The sequence below is a fragment of the Pan paniscus genome, chromosome 19, assembly GCF_029289425.2.
Source record: "Pan paniscus chromosome 19, NHGRI_mPanPan1-v2.0_pri, whole genome shotgun sequence".
Taxonomy (NCBI): Eukaryota; Metazoa; Chordata; class Mammalia; order Primates; family Hominidae; genus Pan; species Pan paniscus.
The window spans coordinates 24692345-24709890 of record NC_073268.2 but is presented as its reverse complement, the minus strand read 5'-3'; the positions used below and the strand labels follow the sequence as shown (position 1 = coordinate 24709890).

Genomic DNA, 17546 nt, shown 5'->3' with positions numbered 1-17546 from the left:
CCTTGCTGCATTTTCCTCCACCCAGACTTGCTTGCTCTTTTAGACAATGCTACTCTTTTTTTTTTTTTTTTCCTGAGTCTCACTGTCGCCCAGGCTGGAGTGCAGTGGCGTGATCTCGTCTCACTGCAACACCTTCCTCCCGGGTTCAAGCGATTCTCCTGCCTCAGCCTCCAGAGTAGCTGGGATTACAGGCGCGCACCACCACACCCAGCTAATTTTTGTGTTTTAGTAGAGATGGGGTTTCACCACGTTGGCCAGGCTGGTCTCGAACTCCAGACCTTAAGTGATCTGTCTGCCTCGGCCTCCCAAAGTGCTGGGATTACAGGCGTGAGCCACCGTGCCCTGCCTGTGCTGCTCATTTTTTTTTTTTTTTTGAGACTGATTTTCATTCTTGTTGCCTAGGCTGGAGTGCAATGGCACAGTCTCGGCTCACTGCAACCTCCACCTCCTGGGTTCAACGATTCTCCTGCCTCAAGCCTCCCAAGTAGCCGGGATAACAGGCACCTGACACCATGCCCAACCAATTTTTGTATTTTTAGTAGAGATGGTTTCACTATGTTGGCCAGGTTGGTCTTGAACTCCTGACCTCAAATGATCCGCCTGCCTCAGCCTCCCAAAGTGCTGGGATTACAGGTGTGAGCCACTGCGCCTGGCTAGGCCTGTGCTACTCTTATATTTACTTTTGTTCAATTCAGCAAGTGACTGCTGAGCAGCTACGGTATGCTGTAGAATAATGAGAGAGAACCCTAGAAAGATATGGTACTGTCTGTGCTTAAGAACTCATTTGTTGGCCGGGCGTGGCGACTCATGCCTGTAATCCCAGACTTTGGGAGGCCGAGGTGGGCGGATCACGACATCAGTAGTTCGAGTCCAGTCTGGCCAACATAGTGAAACCCCGTCTCTACTAAAAATACAAGAAATTAGCCGGGTGTGGTGGTGTGCGCCTGTAATCCCAGCTACTTGGAAGGCTGAGGCAGGAGAATTGCATGAACCTGGGAGGTGGAGGAGGTTGCAGTGAGCCGAGATCGTGCCATTGCACTCCAACCTGGGTGACAGTGCGATACTCCGTCTCAAAACAAACAAACAAAAACACAAAAACAACTCGCTTGTTAAAATGGACATAGGTGTATGAAATGTTCCTTGAAAATTTAATTCTTATTTCAGGGTTTTTTTTTTTTTTTTTTTTTTTGAGACAGGATCTTGCTCTGTTGCCCAGGCTAGAGTGCAGTGGCACAATCTCAGCTCACTGCAACCTCCAGCTCCCGGGTTCAAGCGATTCTCCTGCTTCAGCCTCCCAAGGTAGCTAGGATTACAGGTGCGTGCCACCAAGCCTGGCTAATTTTTGTATTTTTAGTAGAGATGGGGTTTCACCATGTTGGCCAGGCTAGTCTCGAACTCCTGACCTCAAGTGATCCACCTGCCTCAGCCTCCCAAAGCTTTGCTGGGATTACGGGCGTGAGCCAACGCGCCTGGCCTTTTTTTTTTTTACTTTTTTTGAGACAGAGTCTTACTCCTTCACCCAGGCTGGAGTGCAGTGGTGCAATCTCAGCTCACTGCAGCCTCCACCTCCTGGGTTCAAGTGATTCTCGTGCCTCAGCCTTCCGAGTAGCTGGAGTTACAGGCGTTTGCCACCATGCCTGGCTAATTTTTGTATTTTTAGTAGAGATGGGGTTTCACCAACTTGACCAGGCTGGTCTCAAACTCCTGACCTCAAGCAGTCCACCCCCCTTGGCCTCTCAAATGCTGGGATTATAGGCATGAGCCAGTGCACCCAGCCTCAGGATAATGTTTAAATTGATACTAATGGGCCACCATAGGGTTAAGTTAGTAATTGTTAAATATTTATCAGAATGGGTGAAATTGCTGTCGAATTTAGAATCCAGTTTTAACAAAACCTACCCATTCAATTTTTACTTATTTTCATTTGTTGCAATTGTCTTTGGTTTCTTGCTGTTAATTCTATTTTTGTCTAAAACCTGGTTGAAAAATATACAAAGTGGACTTGGTCATTTTGAACTTCTTGTTTGATGTGAATGTTCTTGGGGTTGGTTGTTGTATTGAAAGGTTGTGAAAAGCTGATACATCAGTTTTTTTTTTTAATAAAAATTTTAAAATTATTTCTTTTCTTTTCTTTCTTTTTTTTTTTTTTGAGACTCTCTGTTGCCCAGGCTGGAGTGCTGTTGCACAATCTTGGCTCACCGCAACTTCCGCCTCCCAGGTTCAAGTGATTCTCGCACTTCAGCCTCCCAAATAGCTGGGATTATAAGCACCCGCCACCGTGCCTGGCTAATGTTTTTTATAATTTTAGTAGAGATGGGGGTTCCACCATGTTGGCCAGGCTGGTCTCAAACTCCTGACTTCAAGAGATCCGTCCGCCTCGGCCTCCCAAAGTGCTGGGATTATAGGCGTAAGCCACTGTGCCTGGCTTAAAAAATATTTCTTATTAAATAGAGACAAGGTCTCACTTTGTTACCCAGGTTGGTCTCTAAGCACAGCCGATCCTTCTGCCTCAGTCTCTCAAAGTGCTGGGATTGCAGGCTTGAGCCATAATGCCCTGCCTGACTCTCTTTCTACCAAACATTTATGTTTCATCTCTGATACTGTTAGAGAGATTTCATTTGATTTGAACTATGGGATCAGAAGAATTCCATTAGGGAGGAGTGTCTGGAATCTTTTTCTTTTGAAGACACAACAACTGTCTTCTCCTTAGATTATCTGGGAGATAGAGTAGACAAAGCTGTTGTGGTTTTTTCAGAGAGGATCCTGAAATTTGTTTTACCTATCTCTGTTTCTTTGTATTGAGAAATGGTTTATTAGGATATTAAGTAATTAAACATATATTTAAGAAATAAAGATGATTTTCTTTTTGATATCTCAGATTCCTATTCATATGACTGATTCTTGTAAGGAAGGACTGGGACCTTAAGATTTTGCCGAGTGAGGGAGGTGGCCTCTTTTTTTAAGGTCAGTTTTTTTCCCTTGTGGGATTTTGTTCAGTGCTTTGATACAAAAACTGTAATTTACTTTGTAGTCAAAACTGAGATCAAAGGAAAGTACTGTTACCTGAGGCATGAAAATAGAAGATAGCATTAAGATTTAGAATTTTTCTTGATTTTCGTGTCTTTTTAAAATAACTTGCAATTGAAACCTGAGTTTTAGAGCAGCAGGATGCCATTTGAATAAAGGCCCCAGATTGTAGTGGTAACTAGGATACCTCTTAGATAATTTTAAGTGTACGAGAAAAGCAAGAACTAAACTGGATTCTTCATTTATCACATGTGAAAGGTAGTAGTTGGTGTCTTTGTACTAAGGAAGTCTCCTGTTTTTAAAATGTAGGAATATTTGGAGTGAAACATTAGGAAATTGAATAGAAAAATAGGCTTTGTCTTTTTAAAGATGGATAGAAGGAAGCAGTTTTTTGTTTTTTTTTTTTTTGAGATGGCTCTTCGCTCTTGTTGCCCAGGCTAGAGTGCAATGGCGCTATCTTGGCTCACTGCAACCTCTGTCTGCCTCCTGGGTTCAAGTGGTTCTCCTGCCTCAGCCTCCCGAGTAGCTGGGATTACAGGCATGCACCACCATGCCCGGCTAATTTTGTATGTTTGGTAGAGACAGGGTTTCTCCATGTTGGTCAGGCTGGTCTTGAACTCCTGACCTCAGGTGATCTGCCTGCCTCGGCCTCCCAAAGTGCTGGGATTACAGGTGTGAGCCACCGCACCCTGCCAGGAAGCAGTTTTTAAAAGTGCATTACTTGAGTTTTATCAAGACTTATTTCTGAATTCTGTGATGAATTTGACATCAGGAAGATTTTTTTTTTTTTTTTTTGAGATGGAGTCTCGCACTGTCACCTGGGCTGGAGTGCGGTGACGTGACCTTGGCTAACTGCAACCTCCGCCTCCCGGGTTCAAGCAATTCTCCTGCCTCAGCCTCCGGAGTAGCTGGGACTACAGGCACCTGCCACCACGCCTGGCTAATTTTTTATATTTTTACTAGAGACAGGGTTTCACCATGTTGCCCAGGCTGGTCTCGATCTCCTGACCTTGTGATCTGCCCGCCTCAGCCCCCCAGAGTGCTGGGATTACAGGCCTGAGCCACCCTGCTGGACCGGACATCAGGAAGATTTTAAATAATACTCTCTGGTGTTTATTTTTAAGATATTGACTCCTGAGGATGTGCAAAGCGAATTTTATCATGGTTTTTTTTTTGAGACAGAGTCTCGCTCTGTCAACCCAGGCTGGCGTGCAGTGGCGCAATCTCGGCTCACTGCAAGCTCTGCCTCCCAGGTTCACGCCATTCTTCTGCCTCAGCCTTCTGAGTAGCTGGGACTACAGGTGCCCGCTGCCACGCCCAGCTAATTTTTTGTATTTTTTTTTTTTTTAGTAGAGACAGGGTTTCACTGTGTTGGCCAGGATGGTCTCGATCTCCTGACCTTGTGATCCGCCCACCTCGGCCCCCCAAAGTGCTGGGATTCCAGGCGTGAGCCACCGCACCCGGCCTTTATCTTGGTTTTTAAGATGGAAGGGCTTAAGAAAGGAATGAGAATTACTGTGTTTCCGAACTTGAGGCAGCCTCAAGATGTTTCTGAAAGTCAAGGTCTCTGAAGAGCACAGATGGTGAGGTTTGTAGTTCTAATTTAATAGATCAGAAAGGAAATACTTAAAATTCTGTAGAGAACCTTCTTGTTCTTTTCTAAATTTAATCTCAGGTTTAACCTCAAGACCATTAGATTCTTAGCTGCACGTGGTGGTGCTCACTTGTAGTCCTATCTTCTCGGGAGGCTGAGGCAGAAGGATCACTGGAGCCCAGGAGTTTGAGGTTACAGTGAGCTATGATGGTGCCAGTACACGTTAGCTATTAGATTCTTTTTTTTTTTTTTTTGAGTCTCGCTTTGTCACCTAGGCTGGAGTGCAGTGGCGCAATCTCGGCTCACTGCCAGCTCTGCCTCCTGGGTTCATGCCATTCTCCTGCCTCAGCCTCCCTAGTAGCTGGGACTACAGGCGCCCGCCACCACGCCCGGCTAATTTTTATGTTTCTTAGTAGAGACGGGGTTTCACTGTGTTAGCCAGGATGGTCTCAATCTCCTGACCTTGTGATCCGCCCTCTTCGGCCTCCCAAAGTGCTGGGATTACAGGCGTGAGCCACTGCGTCCAGCCTATTAGATTCTTAGTATTGCAATAGACAGTGCTTCCAGAAGGCTCAAATTTGTCCTTTGATTAATCACAGTTGGTTAGTGAAATTTGTCTTTCTGTTGTCAAATGTTATGAATTTTTTTGGTTCATTTTTTTTTTTTTTAACTCAAAGTAGTTCTCAAAGCAGACCCTCTGCATTGGATTAGCAATTATAAGTATCAGTCCTAATTTGATGTAAACAAAAAGCTTCTTTTGGGAGTTTTTCAGGGAAAGGAAAGTTGTTTTAATTTGAATTCACCTAAATGGGGCTGTTCTTGGAAACATATAGAGAACTGTTTGTATTCTATAACTAAGAAATTTGGAATGAGTTAAATTTCATTTGGGGAAAAATAGAAAATTGCTAAACCACACTAATTTCCAGGGGAGTTTTTTGTTTGTTTTCTCCATAGTGATTAGTGAAAAGGAAGCAGTCAGGAGACCTGGATATGAGGCCTAACTCTGCACTTTATTCCTGAGTGATCTTGGGCAGTTGCCCTTTGATGAGTCAGTTTTTCTCATGTACATGTAGGCACTCCCACTCCTGGGACTTCAGTGTCCTCACCATAAAATGGGAAGGATAATACATCATTATGTAATAAATGTCATTGATAGGAGTGTGTCATGCATACAATCCCTGTGGAGCCAGAAGAAAGCTTGAGAGCCACAGTTGGTAGTCAACACTAAAGTCAGTCACTTGATATAGATGGTGTTTCTTTGATTTAACTTTTTTTATGTACTTAATTTTTAAGGGGTCTTGCTGTATTGCCCAGGCTGGATCCAAAAACAAAGGCTCAAGTGATCCTCCCTTCTTGGCCCCCTGAATAGCTGCAATTATAGGCAAGCGCCACTGATGAATCTGTTTTTCAATTAGAGTTTGAATTGAGTCTATTTTAGGAAGGCATCTTTAACTGTGTAATATATTGCTTAAAAAAATTGCTATGCTAGAGAATTCCTGCTTTGCTTAAATAAGTGGAGCACACTGACAGGCATAAGGCTGTTCCTTTTAGGTCATTATTCACCTTGTAGCACGGAGATTGGATCACCTATGGACATGGAAAGAGTAAAGGACTTGTCTGAGTCTTTTTTGGGTCATTCTAGGAGATCCTTTCAATTATGGCAATGGCCAATGGCTGATAGAACTAGAAACCCAGGCCGGGCATGGTGGCTCACCCCTGTAATCCCAGCACTTTGGGTGGCCGAGGCGTGAGGATCACTTGAGGTCAGGAGTTTGAGACCAGCCTGGCTAACTTGGTGAAACCCCGTCTCTACTAAAAATACAGAAATTAGCTGGGTGTGGTGGCATGCGCCTGTAGTCCCAGCTATTTGGGAGGTTGAGGCAGGAGAATTGCTTGAACCTGGGAGGAAGAGGTTGCAGCGAGCCGAGATGATGTTACTGTACTCCAGCCTAGGCAACAGAGACTCTGTCTCAAAAAAAAAAACCTAGAAACCTCCTCAAAAAGGCAGGACCTCTGGTTACTGGAATTAGTTGAAAATGTTTGTTTCTGAATCAACTGTTATTTTCCCTGGTTTGTTTGGTTTTTTTTTTTGAGATGGAGTTTCGCTCTTGTTGCCCAGGCTGGAGTGCAATGGCGCGATCTCGGCTCACCACAACCTCCGCCTTCCAGGTTCAAGCGATTCTCCTGCCTCAGCCTCCCTAGTAGCTGGGATTGTAATCCCATGTGCCACCATGCCTGGCTAATTTTGTATTTTTAGTAGAGATGGGGTTTCTTCCATGTTGGTCAGGCTGGTCTCGAACTCCTGACCTCAGGTGATCTTCCCGCCTCAGCCTCCCAGAGTGCTAGGATTACAGGCATTAGCCACCACGCCTGGACTTTTTGTTTCTTTTTTTGAGACGGAGTCTCACTCTGTCACCCAGGCTGGAGTGCAGTGGTGTGATCTCGGCTTACTGCAAGCTCCGCCTCCCAGGTTCACGCCATTCTCCTGCCTCAGGCTCCCAAGTAGCTGGGACTACAGGTGTCTGCCACCACACCCAGCTAATTTTTTGTATTTTTAGTAGAGACAGGGTTTCACTGTGTTAGCCAGGATGGTCTCCATCTCCTGACCTCATGATCTGCCCGCCTTGGCCTCCCAAAGTGCTTGGATTACAGGCGTGAGCCACCGCGCCCAGCCTATTTTCCCCTTTGTTTCTTACTAGCTTTCTTTGCTAATGCTGTGGGCACTTTGGAGTGGAATGGTCACAGTAAACCCAGGGGATTCAAAGAAAAGAAAGGTTTTGTTTGTTGGTTTTTCTACTTCTTGTGTTTTCTTTATTTTAAATTCCTTTCCCCCACCTGGTGATAGATGTTCTGCTTATGATTTACTGTTTCGATCAATTTTTAAAGCCTCGTATGTTAAACGCCTGGCAAAGAAAGACTGCCCTTAGTTTTGAAAGCAGAAATAAAAAGGTATTTCCCTTGGAGGGAATTTATCGGCTTATTTCTTGAAGTGAGTACAGACACCATTCCCCACAGGAACCACTTAGCCTGAGTACTGTCCATTTTTTTGTGGTTAGAGGAAATAGCTCTGTTGGGCAGCCAGCCTATAGTGGCATCACACTGGCAGGAGTTGGGATTTTGAAGACTTTTACTGTCTCATTTCTGATCAAATTCTACTCTCCTGCAGTGGTTTTTGGTTTTATAGAACTGTTGGAAAAATTTCCCTTTCCTTTCATCATTCCCAGAACATTGAGAGAAGTATTAAATTACTGCATTATTGACAGAGAGGTTTTGGTCACCCATGTAAGGAGTTCAGAACCAGGCCTTCCCAGTGGGCTGCCATGCTGGTTTGATTTTTTTTTTTTTTTTTTTGAGACAGAGTCTCACTCTGTCATCCAGGTTGGAGTGCAGTGGTGCGTTCTGGGCTTACTGCAACCTCCGCCTCCCGGGTTCAAGCAACTCGGCTGCCTGAGCCTTCCAAGTAACTGGGATTACAGGTGTGCACAACCATGCCGGGCTAATTTTTGTATTTTTGGTAGAGATGGGGTTTCACCATGTTGCCCAGACTGGTCTTGAACTCCTGGGCTCAAGCCGTCTTCCTTTCTCCATCTCCCAAAGTGTTGGGATTACAGGCATGAGCCACCATGCCTGGCCTCCTAATCTTATTAATAACCTTGCTTAGAAGCAGTTCTTCCATGGATTGATTGGTGAGGTTGGTTACCCTCTTGAACCTTTCTTGTCATCTGTTAGTTGTACTCATGGTGGCCATGTTATTTTGGCTTCCATTTTTTGGGGGGAGGGGGTCAAAAAATGGGATTTCCTTAAAATGGCTTTGTGGGGGTAGTTATTGTTCTTGAGTTCTGGTTTTAGTCTGATCTGTAAAATGAGGATTACTTGCAGACTATAATAGAGGGGCAACTATATAGTTTTTGAGTTTTAAGTGTTTGGTGACCTGATAAATGGCTGTCAGATTCCAGAGATGTGACTATACCAGATGTTGGTAAACTGTGGCCCATAAGTCAGATCTTGTCTACAGCCTGTTTTTGTATGGCCCATAAACTAAGAATTATTTTTCCTTTTTTTTTTTTTTTTTTTTTTTTGAGACAGAGTTTCGCTCTGTTGCCCAAGGCTAGAGGGCAGTAGCACTCTCTCGGCTCACTGCACCTCCACCTCCCGGATTCAAGCAGTTCTCCTGTCTGAGCCTCCCGAGTAGCTGGGACTACAGGCACATGTCATCACGCCCAGCTAATTTTTGCATTTTCAGTAGACATGGGGTTTCACATATTGGTCAGGCTGGTCTCGAACTCCTGACCTCAGGTGATTCACCTGCCCTCCTCGGCCTCCCAAAGTGCTAGGATTACAGGCGTGAGCCACTGTGCCCGGCCTGATTTTTACATTTTTAAGAGGTTATAAAAATCAAGAAAATGAGAAGATAAGCCTCAGACTGGGAAAAAATACTTGCAGAAGACATATCTGTTAAAGGACTGTTATCCAGAATATACAAAGAGCTCTTAAAACTCAACAATAAAAAAGCAAAAACAACCCAATTAAAAATATGGGCCAGCCAGGCATGGTGGCTCACACCTGTAATCCCAGCTGTGAGGCTGAAGTGAGATGATTGCTTGAGGCCAGGAGTTGGAGACAAGCCTGCGCAATACAGGGAGCACCCATCTTTAAATTTTTTTTTTTTTTGAGACAGAGTTTCTCTCTTGTTGCCCAGGCTGGAGTGCAATGGCGCGACATCTGCTCACCCCAACAACCTCCGCCTCCCAGGTTCAAGCGATTCTCCTGCCTCAGCCTCCCGAGTAGCTGGGATTACAGGCATGTGCCACCATGCCCAATTAATTTTGTGTTTTTAGTAGAGACAGGGTTTCTCCATGTTGGTCAGGCTGGCCTTGAACTCCCAATCTCAGGTGATCCACTCACTTTAGCCTCCCAAAGTGCTGGGATTACAGGTGTGAGCCACTGTGCCCGGCCTAAATTTTTTTTTTTTTTTGAGACGGAGTCTCGCTCTGTCATCCAGGCTGGAGTGCAGTGGCGCCATCTCGGCTCACTGCAAGCTCCGCCTCCTGGTTTCACGCCATTCTCCTGCCTCAGCCTCCCGAGTAGCTGGGACTGCAGGCGCCCACCACCATACCAGGCTACTTTTTTGTATTTTTAGTAGAGACGGGGTTTCACCATGTTAGCCAGGATGGTCTCGATCTCCTGACTTCGTGATCCACCCGCCTTGGCCTCCCAAAGTGCTGGGATTACAGGCATGAGCCACCGCGCCCGGCCCAAAAATTGTTTTTAAATTAGCTGGGCGTAATGACATGTGTGCCTATAGTCCCAGCTACTTGAGAGGCTGAGGTGGGAGGATCGCTGGGGCTCAGGAGTTCTAGGCTGCAGTGAGCCATGATAGCACCACTGTGCTCCAGCCTGGGCAATGGAGAGAGACCCAGGGTCTTTAAAAAAAAAAAAAAAAAAAAAAAAAAAAAGGACACAAGGCCTAAATAGACACCTTACCAGAGAAGATAAACAGATGACAAGTAAGCATATGAAAAGATGTTCAGCATCATAAGTCATTAGGAAATTGCAAATTAAAACAATTGATTTAAACAGATTGACCAAGCCCTGGACTGTATCACAGTGGAACTAAAAGATAACGTGTTCAGTCTCTTTTGATTACTGTGCCCAGTTCTCTCATTCTCCTGGGCACTTGTATCTAATGGTAAAGCTGTTCTTAATGAGTTTCTTTTTCATTTGCAGGTATATGAATGACCTAAAGGTACAAATAAAGACGGAGAGAGAACAGTGCCAACTGGGAGCAGGGCAAGAATGCCAATTCCTCCTCCCCCGCCACCCCCACCTGGTCCTCCTCCACCTCCCACATTTCATCAGGTAGGTAGTCCTTCCATTAGGCTATCTCAAAACCTTTGAGTAAGTAGGTTGATGGTCCTCACATACTTTTTTTTTCTTTTAACTCCTTTTGGTTAAAATGTCTAGATTTTCCTACTAGTAGCATTCCTATTCTTTAATTCTGTTTTTAACATTCCAGATTGTTATTCCTAGTATTAAAGGATACTTAGGGCTTCCTTGTACAAGACATAGTGTATAATCAATGACATGTGGTATAGGAAGGTGGAGAATAAACAAGTCCATCTTTTTCAGCTGGTTCTGATTCCTGAGAGGTCCTCTTAGGATCATAATGGCATGTCTGGTTTCCTTGTCCTGGTTCACTCTAAATGGAGATTTGGACAGGTGGCCTTGGAGTTGGAGCTAGTGTTTTCCCCTAAAACTATTTGCTGTATAAAAGTTAGTATGTTGTTTCTTTGGCATTTTTGAGAAAAGTGGTGAGGATTCCTTTTTTTTTTTGAAACGGAATCTCACTCTGTCACCCAGGCTGGAGTGCAGTGGCACGGTCTCGGCTCACTGCAACCTCTGCCTCCTGGGTTCAAGCGATTCTTCTGCCTCAGCCTCCCAAGTAGCTGGGATTACAGGCACGCGCCACCACGCCTGGCTAAGTTTTATATTTTTAGTAGAGATGGGGTTTCACCATGTTGGCCAGGCTGGTCTTGAACTCCTGACCTTGTGATCCTCCTGCCTTGGCCTCCCAAAGTGCTGGGATTACAGGTGTGAGCCACCGCGCCCGGCTTGAGGATTCTTAGTGGTTGTTTCTTGCTACCACTTCATCATCTCTTCTATTCAAAATCAGTTCATTTTAAAGCCAAGTCCATCAAGTTGAACACCTTATCAAGAAGGAAAGGAGTTTTTGGAATGTATTGGTTCGAAGACTGAAAGATTCAATAATAGGAAAAAAAGCAATGTGATTTTTGAACCAAGCAGGAAGCTACTTTAGCCATACCTGGATTGTGATACCTGGTGTCACATGAGAAAGAAGGAACCTGAGGCCAGGCGCGGTGGCTCATGCCTGTAATCCCAACACTTTGGGAGGCTGAGGTGGGTGGATTGCTTGAGGCCAGGTGTGGTGACAAGCGCCTGTAATCCCAGCCACTCAGGAGGCTGAAGCGGGAGAATTGCTTGAACTCAGGAAGCGGAGGTTGCAGTGAGCTGAGATCATGCCGCACTCCAGCCTGGGCGACAGAGCGAGGCTCCATCTCAAAAAAAAAAAAAAAAAAAAGGAAAGGAACCTGTATGCATTCTATTTTTGTAAAATTTGGAAGTAAAAGTGACTTCAGAAAAGAATAGGCCATGGGTGTGTGTATGTGTGCCCGCATAGGTGTGTATGTGTGCTTATATGTATATGTTAAGTGTTTAACAGTTGAGAAATTGTACCCCGAAGAGGAAAAGTGACTTGCCTATCTAATTTGTTTCAGAACTAGGACTAGAGTTCAGGTCTACCCACTTCTGTTTGTTTTCATAACCTGTAGTTTTTAGACATTTTGTTTTAAGAGTATGTATGAACTGCCTTTTAGATGAAGTTTTGTGTGGAAGCCCAATAAATGAAGTAGCTAAAAGCAGAGCTTGGCCGGGCACGAGTGGCTCACGCCTGGAATCCCAGCACTTTGGGAGGCCGAGGCGGGCGGATCACCTGAGGTCGGGCGTTTGAGACCAGCCTGGCCAACATGGTGAAACCCCATCTCTACTAAAAATACAAAAATTAGCTGGGTGTGGTAGTTGAGTGCCAGTAATCCCAGCTGCTTGGGAGGCCAAGGCAGGTGAATCACTTGAACCCCAGAGGCAGAGATTGCACCCAGCACTTTGGGAGGCCGAGGCGGGCAGATCACGAGGTCAGGAGATTGAGACCATCCTGGCCAACATGGTGAAACCCCATCTCTATTAAAAATACAAAAATTAGCTGTGCATGGTGGTGCTTGCCTGTAATCCCAGCTACTCGAGAGGCTGAGGCAGGAGAATCGCTTGAACCAGGGAGTCAGGGTTGCAGTGAGCCGAGATCACGCCACTGCACTCCAGCCTGGATGACAGAGTGAGACTCTGTCTCAAAAAAATAAAGCAGAGCTTGTATGGTGATGTTGGGGGTAGAAAGAGGAGGCAGTCAATGAAGGCTTTTAGGTAGGTGGTGATACTTGAGCTGAGTCTTAAGCCATGAGTAGAGTTTAGCCAGAAAGAGAGGAGGGAGGGAGGGCACTTGAAGTTGAGGAAGTAGAATGTGGAAAGATACTGATTTGGTATTAATTAATTAATTAATGAGACAGAGTCTCACTCTGTTACCCAGGCTGGAGTGCAATGGTTGTGATCATAACTCACTGCAGCCTCTAATTCCTGGGCTCAAGTGATCCGCTTGCCTCAGCCTCCTAAGTAGAGGGGACTACATGTGCATGACACTGCATATGGCTAATATAAAAAAAAAATTTTTAGGCTGGGTGCAGTGGCTTACACCTGTAATCCCAGCACTTGAAACTCTGTCTCAAAAAAAAAAAAAAAAAAAAAAAGTTGTTTTTTTTTTTTTTTTGTAAAGGCAGAGTCTCACTTTGTTGCCTAGACTAGTCTTGAACTCCTGGCTTCAAGTGATCCTTTTGCCTGGGCCTCCCAAAGTGCTGGGATTACAGGTGTGAGCCACTGTGCCGGCCGGCCTCGTGCTGATTTTTAGGAAAGCATATAGAGGTTTAGATTATTGCTTGAGGGGATGTGGTAGCAGATGCAGCTGGAGATGTAAGCTGAGGGTTTAGATTTTTCTTCTGGCGATCATGAGGAGTTCTTGAAATATTTCCCAGCTACTGGGGGGGCTGAGGCAGGAGAATGGTGGGAACCCAGGAGGTGGAGCTTGCAGTGAGCCGAGATCGCACCACTGTGCTCCAGCCTGGATGGTAGAATCTAAGACTCTGTCTTAAAAAAAAAAAAAAAAAGCAAAAAGCAAAAAAAGCAATCAGAGGGTGGAAAAGGCCTGGGGCTTTGAGACAATCAGAGCATTCAAATCTTGGCTGTTTGTTTATTAATGATGTGACGTTAACTGTCCTAAACCTTTGTTTTCTCATCTTTGGAATGGGAATAATATAGTTTACTGTATAACTTTATTTAGAGGTTAAATTGAAGTAATAGGGAGACAGTAGGGTATGTCAGTTGAGATAGGATATGAGTTTTTAGTGTCACTGTTGGAGTTTGGACTCTTGTTTTATTGTTTACTAGTTGCATGACCTTAGATAGCTATTCAGCTTCTGGCCCACCCTTTCCAAATGGCGACAATGATAATAATACCTTTCTCATGGGAAGGTTTCGAGATTTAAATGAGCTAAGGCAAATATTGTGCTTACCACAGTGCCTAAGTCATAGTAGGGACTCACTAAATGTTTGCCTTGATGGTGATGATACGCATTAAATGTCTAACATACATAGTGTCTAACATGCAGACTAGCACAAAGATAACTAAGTATTACTGCAGGCCTCCCATCAGAAGCTTCTGAATGAGAAGGAAATGGAGTTCCTTCACAGAAGATAGAACAGGAGGGGAAAAACTGAGAAGGATAATGCACATTGATATTGCTCTTTGGCATGTATATCTAATGAGGTTAGATAGACATCTCATGGAATCCAGTTTGCTTTAAGTCATTTATCCCAAGCTTGTGATAAAGGGAACTTTTTTTTTTGTTTTTTTTTTTTTTTTTGCAGGCACATTCTCGCCCTGTTGCCCAGGCTGCAGTGCAGTGGTGTGATCTCGGCTCACTGCAACCTCCACCTCCTGGGTTCAAGCGATTCTCCTGTCTCAGCCTCCTGAGTAGCTGGGATTACAGCATGTGCCACCATGCCTAGCTAAGTTTTTGTATTTTTAGTAGAGATGGGGTTTCACCATGTTGGCCAGGATGGTCTGGAACTCCTGACCTCAAGTGATCCACCTGCCTTGGCCTCCCAAAGTGTTGGGATTACAAGCGTGAGCCACCGCACCCGGCCGATAAAGGGAACTCTTTAGGGTGAACTTATATTTCTCTTATCCTCCAGGCAAACACAGAGCAGCCCAAGCTGAGTAGAGATGAGCAGCGGGGTCGAGGCGCCCTCTTACAGGACATTTGCAAAGGGACCAAGCTGAAGAAGGTGACCAACATTAATGATCGGAGTGCTCCCATCCTCGAGAGTGAGTCTGAGCTTCATTTCCTAGTGAACTGGCAGGATCCCAGGAGTGACTTGGAGACTTGGCTGGGTTCTTATTTTTATTGGGGCTTGAGTGGGAGAGTTTTGTCCTGGGATGTGCTTTGGCTCTCTTCTCATTCATTCTTCTGAACCTTAGAAGTTTCTTCTTGACTCTTGGAGAGCATCTCAGGATTAAGGTTACCATCTCACCGGGCATGGTGGCTCATGCCTGTAAGCCCAACACTTTGGGAGGTCAAGGTGGAAAGATTGCATGAGCCTAGAAGTTCAAGGCTGCAGTGAGCTGTGATCATGTCACTGCACCACTGCACTCCAGCCTGGGCAACAGAGCAAGACCCTGTCTCTCAAAAAGGTAAAAAAAAAAAAAAAAAAAAGCTGCCATCTCTTACTGTAACTAATGCTCATCAGGGCACATCCTTGACTGTCCTTTGAGGACACTGTCACATTCCTGGAAACCTCTTGACTGAAACCAAGGTTGATTTTATGATTGCTACAAGTGTCCATTCCCGTAGGCCTCTGGAGAGTGCTCACGTATTGGTCCCTGATTCTTTAGCCTTCTATCTGTCATCTGAGATGTGGAGAGAAGAGCCCAGATAACTATGTTGAACATTTCTTTTTTTTTTTTTAAAGACTGAGTTTTGCTCTTGTTGCCCAGGCTGGAGTGCAGTGGCACAGTTTCAGCTCACTTACTGCAACCTCCGCCTCCTAGGTTCAGGTGGTTCTTATGCCTCAGCCTGCCAAGTAGCTGGGATTATAGGCACGTGCCACCACGCCTGGCTAATTTTTTGTATTTTTAGTAGAGACGGGGTTTCACCATGTTGGCCAGGCTGGTCTTGACCTCCTGACCTCAGGTGATCCACCTGCTCAGCCTCCCAAAGTGCTGGGATTACAGGCATGAGCCACTGTGCCTGGCCCCCCAAACATTTATTTAACCCCCTTATCCCTTTGCCCTGAATAAAGGAAGATCGGCCACTTGTTCTTTTTTTTTTTTTTTGAGACAGAATCTCACTCTGTCACCCAGGCTGGAGTGCAGTGGCGCGATCTTGGCTCACTGCAAGCTCCACCTTCTGGGTTCATGCCATTCTCCTGCCTCAGCCTCCCGAGTAGCTGGGACTGCAGGCACCCGCCACCGCACCCAGCTAATTTTTTGTATTTTTAGTAGAGACGGGGTTTCACTGTGGTCTCCATCTCCTGACCTCATGATCCGCCCGCCTCCGCCTCCAAAAGTGCTGGGATTACAGGCGTGAGCCACCACGCCCGGCTTCACTCGTTCTTTCTCTTTCATCACAACAGAGTTTCATCCCTACACAAAGCTGTGGAGCAGAGAGGCCTAGCTTTCCTTTCTTTTCTTTTCTTTTCTCTTTTTTTTTTTTTTTTGAAATAGGGTCTTGCTCTGTCTGTTGCTCAGGCTGGAGTGCAGTGGTACGATCACAGTTCACTGCAGCCTCGACCTCCCAGGCTCAATCGAGCCTCCCATCTCAGCCTCCCGAGTAGCTGGGACTATATAGGCATGCATCACCATGCCTGGGTAATTTTTGAAATTTTTTGTAGAGTCAGGTCCTACTATATTGCCTAGGCTGCTCTCGAACTCCTGAGCTTAAGTGATCCTCCCATCTTGGCCTCCCAAAATGCTGGGATTAGCAGCATGAGCCACTGTACCAGGCCTGCTTTTTTAAATAGAAGGGCAAAAACAAGACTGGTTTGTTTGCAAGCGATAGCCCAGATAGAGGAGTGGTTTCCCCTCATGATTTACTTGGTCACCAGCTGAGAACATGTGAAATGAAAACCCTACTGGTATGCTTTCCAGAGCCGAAAGGAAGCAGTGGTGGCTATGGCTCTGGAGGAGCTGCCCTGCAGCCCAAGGGAGGTCTCTTCCAAGGAGGAGTGCCGAAGCTTCGACCTGTGGGAGCCAAGGATGGTTCAGGTATCTGATGAGTACTTTCCCAGGGTGTTTCCCTGGTGTGTTAATTTCTGATGTCCCAAGTGGGCCATCTCAGGTTGAGGAGTATGGTAGAGGTGGGGGGAAGAAAGACTTGGGAGTAGGGGAGGAGTTATAGAATAGAATACAGCAAAAGCTGAGGGATTAAATGAAAGTGGATGCAACTTGGATAAAGAAAATGTGGCATATATACCCTAGAATACTATTCAGCCTTAGGCAAGAAGGAAACTTCTGTCATTTCTGATAATATGGATGAACTTGGAGGACATTATACTCAGTGAAATAAGCCAGGCACAAAGACACAAATACTGCATGATCTCATTTATATGTGGGATCTGAAACAGTTGAACTCACTCGTAGAAGTAGAGAGTGAAATGTTGGTTACTAGAGGCTGGGGGCAGTAGGCGTTGGGATTGGGAAAGGGGAGATGTTGGTCAAACGGTACAAAGTTTCAGTTAGACAGGAGGGGTAAGTTTTAGTGATCTATTGCAGCAGTCCCCAGTCTTTTTGGCACCAGGGACTGGTTTCATGGAAGACAATTTTTCCATAGATGGTGGGCGGGGGATGGTTTCAGGATGAAACTGTTCCACCTTAGATCATCAGGCATTAGTTAGATTCTCATAAGGGGCATGCAACCTAGATCCCTCACATGCACGGTTCACAATGGGGTTCGCCCTCCTATGAGAATCTAATGCTGCTGCTGGTCTGACAGTAGGCGTTGCTCAGACAGTAATGCTTGCTCGCTCACCTTCTGTGTGCCCTGTTCCTAACAGGCCACTGACCTGTACAGGTGCATGGCCCCAGGGGTTGGCGACCCCTTATTATACTTAATGTATATTTCAAAATTGCTAAAAGAGTATATTTTATTTTATTTTATTTATTTGTCCCCCCCCCGCAGATGGAGTCTTGCTCTGTCGCCCAGGCTGGAGTGCAGTGGTGCCATCTTGGCTCACTGCAACTTCCGCC

At 45.4% G+C, this 17546-nt stretch overlaps 1 protein-coding gene across 7 annotated transcripts in view; it reads left to right on the top strand.

Annotated features, from left to right (window-relative positions):
- WIPF2 (WAS/WASL interacting protein family member 2) overlaps positions 1 to 17546 on the top strand; it is a 64017-nt gene that overhangs the window by 26110 nt on the left and 20361 nt on the right. For 6 of the 7 annotated variants that reach the window (XM_034941926.3, XM_014342044.4, XM_055102087.2 and 3 more), the window contains 3 exons: positions 10349 to 10480; positions 14495 to 14627; positions 16449 to 16565. In XM_034941926.3, the coding sequence (XP_034797817.1) occupies positions 10418 to 10480; positions 14495 to 14627; positions 16449 to 16565 (313 nt within the window). In that variant the 5' untranslated portion in view covers positions 10349 to 10417. Of the gene's footprint in view, positions 1 to 2878; positions 2965 to 10348; positions 10481 to 14494; positions 14628 to 16448; positions 16566 to 17546 lie in introns of all 7 variants that reach the window. The other variant, XM_034941927.3, reaches the window with a different exon arrangement.